At 33.9% G+C, this 13,295-nt stretch overlaps 1 protein-coding gene across 2 annotated transcripts in view; it reads right to left on the minus strand.

The window, feature by feature from the left end:
- LOC150079995 (uncharacterized) overlaps positions 1-13,295 on the minus strand; it is a 113,199-nt gene that overhangs the window by 22,320 nt on the left and 77,584 nt on the right. For both annotated transcript variants that reach the window (XM_090382343.1, XM_090382342.1), the window contains exon 7: positions 2,323-2,481. In XM_090382343.1, the coding sequence (XP_090238469.1) occupies positions 2,323-2,481 (159 nt within the window). The remainder of the gene's footprint in view (positions 1-2,322; positions 2,482-13,295) is intronic.

A 13,295-nucleotide genomic window follows, 5' to 3' on the forward strand; every position in this document is an offset into this window, starting at 1 on the left:
TCATGTTCTCAATTCCTCTATCACATGACACGCTTGTTATTTATGCCATGCACTATCTGGTTAACAAAGGTGTGCACACCTCCTCAAAAAGTTACTATGTTTTTGAGCAGATTCTATCTTCACTTATATTTTGTGATTTTAATGTATTTTATCCTATATATACAGGTTTCTTAAAATTAAAGTACCTTATGTAGAGGGCTCTGGAGCGAGTTCGTACTGAAGAGAAATTTGGACAACAGGTACAATAAATAATGCACTCGCGATTTATTGAAAAAAAAAAAAAAATTAGTTACAAAATTATCACTGTATATGCATAACTATCTTAGTTACGATTACAATTATGCAAATAATGTAAGTTATTGCCACAGCACCACTACTCAGCTGTACCATACTGTATAAAAGCAAAGCAGTTTCTTCAAAATCATACAGTAGACGTTTGCCTGCACTACAGCAGCAATGCCAACAACATTTAAGGAAAAAGGTACTATTAGTGAAGCTGTACTATCAGAACGGCAACAATGCAGCTGCAGCTATCAGAGAATTCTGGCATCAGAAGCACATAAGGCATGGACCTATGACTGTTTGTACTGTCTGCAAAATGATTGCGAAATTTGAAGTGACAGGACATCTTGGCATTCAACCAGGTAGAGGCTGAAAATGAGTGGACTCCTCTCGTGTTTAAGATGTGGCTATGGCTATCATGGATTTATCAAGTCAATCTCCATGTGATAGCGCAAGTGTGCCAGTTGTTTCTCGTGAAGTGGACATGCCATATTCCACTGTAAGGCTAGTAATGTGTCAGGTGTTGCGGACTACCCTTACAAGATACACATGCTACAGCAGCTAAAGCATAGTGATGCAGATATTCGTTTCACATACGCACTTGTTTCTTTCGCAAATGACAGTGGATATCACTTGGTCATGGAACATCCTTTGGAGTGATGAAGCCCACTTCTGCTTAAATTGACAAGTGAATATGCACAACTGTTGCATTTGGGCAACAGAAAACCTTCAAGTTATCCAAGAGATCCCATTGCATTCTCCAAAAGTGACAGTGTGGTGTGGATTTATGGCCACATTCATGATTGGGCCATATTTTTTTGAACAGATAACACCGACTGGACCCCAAACCTGTTCCATCACTGGACAGTGATATTATGAAATGTTGGTAAATTTCATAATACCAGAGCTACAACAACAACATGGGTGCCTTCAGAATACCATATTCATACAAGATGGTGTGCCACCCCACATCTACCAGTGCGTCCAAAGATTGCTAAGGCAACACTTTACAAGCGAACAGGTGATCAGTCATTGTTTCCAGACATCTTGGCCACCCCGATCACCAGATCTCACCACATGCGACTTCTGGTTGTGGGTTTTTTTGAAGAACCAGGTGTATCAGGAAGGATGTCAAACTCTGACAGATCTGAAGGACAGCATTAGCTGTTATGTGCTGTCTATCCCAGTTGACATGTTACGTTCTGCTGTAGAAAATGCTATTCTTCGAATGGAAACTGTTGTTGACCAAAATGGAGGACACATTGAACAACTGTAGCACTGTTCAAGTGATTTTTATTGTCACAGTGCCATATAGTGACAAATTAATTTTGTAACTAATTTTTTTTCCAATAAATGGCGAGCGCATTCTCTATTGCACCTGTTGTCCAAATTTCTCTTCAGTATGAACCTTAGAACTCGTGCCACAGTCCTCTACATAGGGATACTTTAATTTTAACTGTATATTTTTATCATTTTAGTATATTATGTATTCACTCATATTTTATTTTTAACTTATTTTAGTAAAGTTAAATTGGTCGTCGAATTTTAAATGTTCCTGATGCAAGCCTTTTTGCCAAGTTACTATATGTACACTAAAATTTACAAACTTTATAAATGCACTTATATTAATTAATTATACACCTTCAGAATTACATCAGAGAATATTAAAGTGTGCAGAATGAACATAATGGTGACAAAATTCTCTCTTACTTCAGCTATTCTTTTTTTTTGAGAATTACTTGCTAAGTTTCAAAATATTTTCACCTATTTAATCCAATAAATGCAAATAATAACTTCAACTTCATGAATTTGAAAGGAAAAGATACAAAATTCAGTAAATTTTAAAGCAGAGATCTGAAACTGTCAACACAGATACCCTAATTTGAAAACATTTGAAAGTTACTCTTGCATTTTATTTTATTTATGTATTTTTTTAATAGGAAGATACCACCAAGGCTGCACTCACTGTAAGTAGTGTAAGCAGTTCACTTCATTTATTTTTAACTTAGGAAATATATTTTTAAATTAATCTCTACTTACCTCAAAGTCAGCATTTGGGAATACACGTGCACAATATGAACATTTCTCATGCAACTTTGGGCACGTCTTGGCAATGTGTTGTCCCAAAATTTTACTACAAATTTCAATGCTGCAGTGTGGACAAGGAAGTCTGTCTGTATCGCAAGTACGCATGTGTTCCTGAGATAGTGAATAGGAGAGAAAAAAAATTTAGTTATATGATTTATTTATTAATCTCTACTTATTCAGAAAAACTTCTAAATGAACATTCATTTACATGTTTTGCTATTTGTCTGCATTTTTAAATAATTAAAGATCTTTGTAAACTTCATGATACTGTTCTGATATAACATCTCTGTAATGGAGAATGAAAAAAAAAAAAAAAAAAAAACTGTATTCAGATGTTTATCGAGCCAGGGATATTAAATGTGATGGTTCCAGCTGTTTTACCCACTATTATCATTATCTAAAAAAATGATATTCACTAAACCAACTGAAATTTTGGCTCAAAGATGGTTTAGTGTAGTTTGAGTCAAAATTTCTGTTGGTTTATTGATTGTTAAACCAACAGAAAGGCCCAAACTACAGAGAATATAATGATTAATTTTGTGCAGATTTTTCTATATCTATTTGAATAAGAGGATTTGACAAAAGCACAAGTGGATGAATGTGATGCATGGCAACAGACTTTTTAACGAACTAAAAAGAGAGACAATTAATTCACATGGTGGATTTAAGCTTATTGAGAAATACTTCGTGTCTGTAAGTGAACTTTCAACACTTAGTATAATAGAGGACACACGTGCACAAAGGAAGTATAATAGAGGACAACTGAATTGCCACGTTGTTGTTGTAACAATAAATGGGATAAATAAACTATTATTATTATTATTATTATTATTATTATTATTATTAATAAAACAATTACAACTACCATACTATTATAGCATTTCTATTCTAATTATTAGCAAGAAGCAACATATCCAAATTAATCTGCAAATAAAACTGGCACAGCAGTAAATATAGCTACACATATGTTGTATATGGCTGTATAATAAGAGCAAACTAAGTTTGCATAAAAAGTATCATTACATTACATCACATCACATCTTGTGAATCTGTTGTAGCACTATAACATTTTCCATAGCATGAACCTTTATATTTTAAAATTGAATAGAATATTAACCTCTCATACTTTTTTTTAGCATGTCTTATATTGTTCAATCAAGTTACAACTGAATTGCCAGCTCTTACACTTAGGTGTTTACCTGCTCACCAATAAGGAGACAATCTCTGAAACAACATCTAGTTTTTTTTTTTTGTTTTTTTTAGTTGTTGGCGCATCGGCTTTTGTGGCCATAATGCACATCCCAAAGTTTTTGCATTTTTTACTCTGATCCAAGCCGAAGGTGGGACTCGAACCCACGACCTTTGGGTTGCCAGGCAGGCACTTTACCTACCTGATGCATGAGTAAAGCAACTCATGACAAAACATGATGCCTTTTATGAAAAATCAGTTTACTTTCATTAATAAAACTAATGTACAAAATGAACAATTGTATGAGATCAGTTCAATATCACTTAACTTTATATCCATACTACTATGACACAGGAGCTTTACTTGCCTTTAGGATTGAAAGTTTTTCTAAATGAACAAATCATCTGTAATTTCATTATCACTAATTTTTATCCATGCTACTATGACACAGGGAAAATAAGCACAGTTAATGGACATGCAACTTAATCCTTAAAGTGAGACATCACACTTAGCACAATGATTTTTCCACCCTTGAAATCAACTTTCCAGAAGCAATTTTGAAAACAGCTTTCCACTGTTTCTAAATAAGAAATTGATGCCCTTTTAGGATTTGTCCCAGTTTAAGGGGAGAAAAAAATCAAATGGATTTATATCTGGTAATATACCAGGGTGCTGGACTTGAGTGATTCTCAATTTGGGGGAAAAAAAAAAAAAAAAAAAAAAAACTCTGTACAAGCAATAGCAAATTACTGTAGCAAAACAGCCTTTGGAGTTCTACTTTTCTGCTCTTTTTCTTTGAACTGCATCATGAAAGAATTCCAGAAAACAAAACAGAACTCCTTATTAATTTTTTTCCCCTCTGGAGCATATTCGTGGTGGCCAACACTTTCACAGTCAAAAAAATACTAGCAACACAGCCTCACCTTTTGCACAACAAAATGAAGGCGAGGCAAGGAGTCTTTCACTGGAATGGCTGCTGCTTGGTTTCAGCTTATATCTTTAACCAAGTTACACTTTCATCTCCAGTTCAATACATTTCAAAAACATCTCACTGTTAGAAACTGGAAATGACTTGCTGGTAGTGTTCACGTTCCTCTGTTAATAGCTAAAGCACATATGTTGTACAAATGCAGTGATTTATAATCAGCTGAAGAAACAGCTAATCTTCGGTTGTTTTGTTTCAAATTTCATGCTTGAGATGATTTCATCATTTTTTGTAGTTGATGACTGTTCAGACTGAATACTATACAACCAAATACTATAAAAACAAATTATACACAGGAACTATGAGAGTTTTGAAAACTGCCATTTGGAGTATTAGAAAACTGAAAGCCCATATCCAAGATAAAATCTGCAGTTCATACACTATGGTTTTAACATTGAAAAAATTTTTCTCCCTTGCATTTCTTGCAAGCAAGCACTAGCAGCAGGGCAATTTTTAGAACCCACAGTCAAGATAAAACTGTACAGGTTTGGCTGGACTTCAAAGGACTTCAGATAGAACTGTTCATGGCTAATAATCAAAACATTAACTAAAATTTCTCAGTAAACTAAATTTATCACATGAATTAAAAGTATCTCACAATCATTTTAATTCCATAAAAAGTCCCCACGTCATGCCTTCCTTTCAACAGAACATTTTTCCTCTATTTGGAAGTATCCACTGGATAAGAAGAACGCTGGAAGCAGCTTATCTAGATTTTAAGTGGTTCTAAACACAGGATATGAAAAATCACAAAAAAGTAGCTCTCCCTCTAACACTATAGCCAATCTTAACTTTTACAAGGAAAATCCAAATCTATGCCACTCAATCCATACAAATAAGTAGATATGCACAATTATGAAACCAGATGCATGCTGATTATACTACCAGCTCACCGTAATCCAAATGTGAAGAATTCACAGCCTTTCTTTTGCCAAAATGAAAACGTGAAGGATGGCTTCAGGTATGACCACAAATGTTAAGGATAACTAGAAAGATTTGCTGAACTAATGGATGATATCTTGAGAGCAATTATTATTAGAATGATTCAAGTTAAAACTCTTAAATGTGAGAGTATTGGTATTAGCCATATAGTACTAGGAAGTAAACTTTTGCTGCCCTAGGCAAAAAGTAAAATAAATAAATAAATAAATACAAAAAAATATATATAAAAAAAAAAAATACAAATGAATATTACATAATTTGTTTAGGCAATAGCCTCAGTTAACTGAGGCTACTGCCCTAAACATATTATGTAATTCTTAATTACCATATACCACCAGGCATCTCTCATATTGTGGAGTTATAGTTAGCAACTGTGTTGTCATCGTTGCAACACCAGGGTACCTGCCCACCCACCGATAAAGAACCAATAAGCTCTGAAATGGTGCTGTCTGGGTGGTAGTATCCGCTGAGTATAAGTCATAGTAGTCTTCTCCATTGGTGAAGTGTTACTTATCTGAGATAGTGCAATATCATAGTAACTTGTTGTGAATACCTTCACAACAGGTTACCATGATATTGCAATAACAATATGAGATATACTTAAATGATGCCATTTTTGTTACAGTAAAAAATAATTAAAACTCAACTGAACACAATTAAAAAACAATCTAATGCAATTAAAAATAAAAGAAATTTAACGAAAAAACTGCAACAAACGATTTTCCTTCCTGAAGCTGACAACGCTTTTCAATCGTATGTTGTGATCAGGGGAACAAAAATTACCGAATAGGGGTAAACATGACACTTAATTAGGGATTATTTGTCTTCGCGCATGGGCTTTTAGCCCACGAATCAGAGATTAGAAATGGCCGGCGAACATTAACAGAATTCTCATGTAATTTATTTTATTTCGACAGTTTCTGCAATTAATAGTCAGGTATAATTACGTTAGACACCAAGTATTTTGGTCTCATTAAATAAAAAAAAAGTATGTTTTTCGTTATTGCCATGAAAGGCTAATTCTAACGCTGCTGAACGAGAAGCACAAACTGAGGCCGTGTGTTGATTTACATGAAAATTCAGAGGAAAATGTGTAGAAGTTTGATATGATGAGTTGCAATCCCCGCAAGAAATGTTGTATACCAGGTCTTTTATTTGTGTTGCGAATGAGGAAAGGACCCTGCGATTTTCAGTATAGTGTGAGTTTCTGTATTGGCCTGGCCACAATAATAAATTCGGTATCTTTAAAAATCTGTTAAGCTGTTTGTGCCACTGTTCAACATATGGGACAGAAATAAAAGTATTTTTTAATATTACAATTGTTGGTTGATGTAATATTTTTTATCCTATCCCTAGCTTGTACCCTAATTCAGTTTACTGTAGCAAAGGGATAACCCCTGTTTAAGAATCTGCTGGTTAATATTTGTATTTCTGAGCCCAAAGCAGATTCCGTCATTGAATATTTACAGGCATTTAGAAACTGATTAAAGATAATAGATCTCTTGTAGGAGAATGGGCGAAAGCTGTTATAATGCAGAAGCATACTGGTGTTTATAGGTTTTCGATATATGTTAAATTAGATTTTATTCCAGTCCCGAGTAAGTGGGAAATTAAGAAAATTTAATGACTTTGTATCTGTACCCTCCCTTTCCAACATAGATTCGGTATCTTGAAAAAATCTGTTAAGCTGTTTGTGAAACTGTTCAACATATGGGACAGAAATAAAGTATTTTTTAATATTACGATTGTGAATATCATTAAACGAATGTAAAATGTCTTGGATAGTACTACTATCAGTAATAACTAGAACATCGTCTATATACCTCCCATAGAATGTGATACGGATAGAAACGGCGTCAAAAGTATACGCTCAATCATTGAGAGATAGATCTCCAATATTAAGCTTAAGCTGCTCAACTCAATCCCATCAGCAAACCAAAAATTTGTTTGTATACTTTGTCTTGAAAGGTGATATAGTTGGCCTCAACTAAGAGTTTAATTAAGTGAAAAATTTCTTTAATAGGAAGCTTTGTATAATTAATTGGTACAGAGTTATTATTTAACATATCCCAAATAATATCTAACATGTATTCAATGTTTACATTCGTATATAACGAGGTAACATGTAGTGAGAATAAATTATCATTATTGTCAAGTTTACAGTCCTTAAGGTTATTAAATAATGCATCATAGTTTTTAATCCCAAATTGTATTGCCTGTCTAAAGGGTTTTATAATACTATATACTTGTGTGGCCAAGGATGAAAATGCCGTGTTTCTGTAGGAAACAACAGGCCGAATAGGCAACACAGTCTTGTGTAATTTTACCTGACCGAAAAGTGCAGGAATATTGTATGTTCTGGCCTTCAATTCCTTTAACTGAGACATAGTAATGTAGTCATTTTTTCCATACATGGTTAATGTTTTATTGTATTGATTGACCAAATTGGTAAATAGTGCCGGGTCTACTTCAAGATAAGTGGAGAAATCTGAAACAACTGAATCTAACTTATTAATATAATCATGTTTATCGAGTATTACAACTGTATCTCCTTTATCTGCCCTCTGTATAACAATGTCTTTATTTTTTCCCGAAGTTCACATATTGAATACATATGAACTGTCATGTGTATTCAATTTAGGAAGTCACGTTTCTTTTATGTTATTCACCACTTGGTTAACTTGTTGAATAAATAAATCTTTTTGTGGAACATTATGAAGTCCAAATTCAATATCAATTAAGCACTGTTTTTTTAGGTAGCTTTCGAGGTGGTAAATTATAATTTAATCCTTTGGATAAAAGTGAAATCTCTTCCTGCAATAGCATATAGGAGGAAAGATTTGTAACCTGTTGATGTGTCGGTTCGTTGAATGTAGGGCGAGGGAGTGTTCGCAAACTAGCTGATGTATTCTGTGGTAGCGCATTGTGTATATATGGGGGTGTTGTCACCTAACTCTTATGTACTTGGTCACAAGCCAACGACAATGTCTTAGTATTCGCATGAACGTGTTTTGACCCTCCCGATAATGTATTCAATTTGTTAACGTGTCTGGTTTTTTTTTTTTTTTTTTTTATTTCTGAGGCCTGTGCTTCACATCCCAAATCTGTGGAGGTCTTCAATACAGACCATTCGTTAGGATGCAGATAATTTTTTAATTTGTCGTGAAGTTCCCTAACCTGGAAATGGTATTTTCGTTTATTAGAATACTGAGATCTTAAGGCAAGTTTAATTATATTACGCAATGTGGCAAGTGCTAGTTGCTTTATATCCAAAATTGATTTAAATTGACCCTGGAAAACTTCGGAACAATGCTGTTTTGAAGGCAATATTTTAGAAAAGAAATATGTTAAAACTTTGGGCTGAGCATCTTAGTGTTACTCTAATGTAATATTGCACCAAGCTGTTCAAAAAAATCACATACTATGCAAGGCATTTAGACGATGTTTTAGTTATTACTGATAATAGTACTATCCAAGACATTTTACATTCGTTTAATAATATTCACTCTAGACTCAAATTTACATTGGAAAGGGAGGGTATGGATACAAAGTCTAAATTTTCTAAGTTTCACGCTTTCTCGGGACTCGAATAAAATCAAATTTAACATCTATCGAAAATCTACAAACACTGGTGTGCTTCTGCATTATTCTGCAAATTTAACGAAAAAATTGCTAAAACCAATTTTCCTTCCTGAAGCTGACAACGCTTTTTGACTGTATGTTCCTGATCACGACATGTGCTTTTCGACCGTATGTAGTGATCAGGAACGAAAATTACCGAATAGGGGTGAGCATTACACTTAATTAGGGATTATTTGTTTTCATGCATGCGCGTAAAAGCCCACAAATCGGAAATTAGAAATGGCTGGCAAACATTAACAGAATTCCGTTCTCCTACAAGGGATCTATTATCTTTAATCAATTTCTAAATGCCTATAAATATTCAACGACGGAATCTGCTTTGGGCTCAGAAATACAAATATTAACCAGCAGATTTTTAAACAGGGGTTATCCCTTTGCTACAATAAACCGAATATAAAAAATATTACATCAACCAACAATTGTAATATTAAAAATTACTTTTATTTCTGTCCCATATGTTGAACAGTGGCCTTAACAGATTTTTTAAAGATACCGAATTTAATATTGTGGCCAGGTCAATATGGAAACTACACACTATACTGAAAAATCGCTCAGTCCTTTCCTCGTTCGCAACACAAATAAATGACCTGGTATACAACATTTCTTGCAGCGATTGCAACTCGTCATACCAAGGTTCTACGTGTTTTCCTCTGAATTTTCATGTAAATCAACATGCGGCCTCAGAATTAGCCTTTCATGCCATTAACGAAAAACATACTTTTTTATTTAAAGAGGCCAAAATACTTAAGTGTCCAACGTAATTATACCAGACTAATTGCAGAAACTGTCAAAATTAATTTACGAGAATTCTGTTAATGTTCTCTGGCCATTTCTAATCTCAGATTCGTGGGCTTTTATGCACATGCACAAAGACAAATAATCCCTATTTAAGTGTCGTGCTTACCCCTATTTGGTAATTTTCTTTCCTGTGATCACGACATACGGTTGAAAAGTGCTGTCAATTTAAGAAAGGAAAATCGTTTTTTTGTAATTTTTTTTGTTAAATTTTTTAAAATTAATTTAATTTTTATTTGATTTCAAATTGTGTTCAATTGTTTTTTAATTGTTCAATTGAGTTTTAATTATTTTTTACTGTAATGTGAGATTTGCAATTTTTTTGTGTTCTATGTATTATATTGTATTATCTATGTATTATACTTCTCTTATTATTTTGCAAATATTAATATCAACGTAGAACATATTGAGCCTTAACAGCTCTGGTTCATACTATCAAATACCTTTTTTTTTTACAGTTTCATTAACATCTGTAATTGTTTTGGTGCTGCTTTCTTAATCTATATTTTCAATTAGATATATTTTATCAGCAAAAGCTAACTCCTCAATTTCAATTGCTGTATTCAAATCATTTAACTCATTTTCATGATCATCATCTGATTCGTTTTCTGCTTGATTTCTACTTGACTATTATTTTCTTATAAAACACATCACATACAGCGAGGTGTATGCCATGTGCATAACATAAGTGATGATGGTAGCTCATTAATTTTCATGGGAAGTTAATTCCCGAGAATTAAAAAAAAAAACCAATAAAAACATGCAGGATCCTGGAATCCCAGGAAAGAAGCCCTATTCCTCCCCCCTCCCAAATTACAGTTAATATGCCATCAATTCCAGGAGCCTTACTTGCCTATAGGTCTGCAAGTTTTTATAATAAACAATCATCTGTAATTTCATCATCACTAATTTTTATACTGCACAACCTCTCCTTAGTATAAACGTTTTTTTCATCTGTAAAGTTCAATGCAACATATCGAATCATCAGGAACATCAGCTTGATTACCTAACAATTTTCTACACCTATTGCACAAGGGTCTAATCTGATTCATTTTCTTCCTTATGTTTTAAGACATGCACATACATATATTTAAGACACGTATGTGCAAAAATTGTTGTATAATTACATATAAATTTGATGATAAGCACATGCTCACATAAGAATATGTTCTTATCAGATAGTTATCTAGAGATTATTTAAGAATTATGCTTAAAAGAAACAGCAGAAAAATATATTTATTAAAGAGCTGGCTGTGGTTCTGGAGATAACAAATGTGAATGCAAATACACATATTTCAAGATCAAGCCTGTATATGCCTCTACAAAAAATGCATAGGCCATTGATAACTAAAGCACTAGTACATTAGATGCCGAAAATACTTATAATGAAGTTGTAAACTCCTGTAGTCATGGTGGGGCTGTATTGCAGTATAAAATAAATTATATCCTTATAATTTCTGTGTGCTATGTTGACTGTGGACTAATTACGAGTAGATTTGTATGTTTCCAAAATACTTGTACTTGTTTATTTTTGATTAATCAACAGTGACTTAAATTATTCACTGCAGCCTCTGCAATCAATGAATTATCATTAGCAAAATTTACCACCATTTTTAGAGAAATTCTTTTAATTCTACTGTAAACAGATTTTTATTATTTTACCATATTTTTTTCAGCTTTGCAATGCCACTCACACACAGTTCTTAGTTTAGCTGGTACCATTGTTTAAATTACTCTTAACTGAACATTCAACTTACTTTTGTTCTGTATTAAAGCTACATGAGAGTAAGACGAATGTTGAGTTTAAGTTATGCTAACCATCAAATTACCTTTCTTTACTGTAACAAAGAAAGATTTTATATATAAATACCAAACATCACTGTATTAATATGTTGAGTCAGTTTGGTGTGACATAAGCACTGGGAAAGCAAAAATAAGAGTAGGAGTGTGCTATAGGGCTAATGAGTACAACAAACAATTGTACAGAGAAATAGAGTGGGATAGTAAATCAGAATGTCTTATAACGGGGGATTTTAACTTACCAGATATTGACTGGAACTTGTGGGTTGGTCACAACACACACTAGCAAGACTTTTGGGGATTTATTGGATGATTGTTTTCTGCAGCATGTTCGAGAGGGTAATACCCTTGATCTGGTTATCAGGCGTGATCATTCGTGTATTAAGAATTTGCAGATAAAGGAACCATCAGGTGGCAGTGATCACAGTGTACTGATGTGGGATTTACTTAAAGATATAATTACCATCAGGGGTAAAGGTAAGGGTTTTTGCTTCCATAAAGGTGACTACAATGGTCTCAGACAGTTTTTAAATTACGTACAGCAGGACCAACTGATGATGTTACCAACAGCAAATTCTAAGTGGGAAAGCATTCAAGGAATTAACGTTGGAAGCTACTAGACATTTCATACCGATTAAGAAATACTGTTCAAGGTTTAGGCCTAAATGCTTGTCAAATGAACTAATGAGACTCGTGGCAGAGAAGAAAAATGCATGGGATACATATAAATCATCAGGCGACACAGAAGCCTATGGGAGACATAAGCTAGTCCGTAATCAAGTCATAAAGGAAATTAGGCAAGCGAAGGCAGAAATCTTTGGCAAAGGATGCTAAGAAAAACAGCAAGAGTTTCTTTACTTATATAAACTCTAAAATGAAGGGGATGAATCAGATTGGCCACTTGATATCAATGGTTTGGCTCAGAGAGCAAACAAACTGAATGAGTATTCTGCATCTACATTCACACATGAGGAGTTATTAAGGAAGGAAAATGTCAGAAGTTTATCAAATTGTAACAGGGTACTTAATGATTTTGTAATAACTGAGAGCAAAGTGGAGGAGAAATCATTGAAGTTAAACATAAGAAAGGCACCTGGGGGTGGATGGGATCTATTCAATTATATTAAAGGAGGTGGCAAAGAAACTAAGAAAACCCTTAGCCATAATTATGAGAACATCCTTGGACTCAGAGGATGTCCCCACAGACTGGAGATGTGCAAATGCATTCCCAATTCACAAAGGGGGATCGAAGGGTGACACGAGTAATTACAGACCAGTTAGTTTAAATTCCGTTCCAGGTAAAATAATGGAGTCACTGGTTAAAGATGCACTGCAGAGTCATCTAGACAAGACTGCAGCAATAATTCAGACATGGCATTGGTTTAAGGAAAGGCTTGTCTGACAAATTTGATTGGATACTATGATGTGGCTACAAAGGAACTGGATGCAAAAAATAATTTTGATATCATATACTTGGATTTCAGGAAAGCTTTTAACACTGCAGCGCATGGAAGACTACTGTACAAATTGGAGCAGAATGGTATTAAGGGTAAGTTGCTACAATGGATAGAA

Source organism: Mastigoproctus giganteus, chromosome 10 (genome assembly GCF_048544385.1).
Source record: "Mastigoproctus giganteus isolate SK-2022 chromosome 10, ASM4854438v1, whole genome shotgun sequence".
NCBI classification, from domain to species: domain Eukaryota; kingdom Metazoa; phylum Arthropoda; class Arachnida; order Uropygi; family Thelyphonidae; genus Mastigoproctus; species Mastigoproctus giganteus.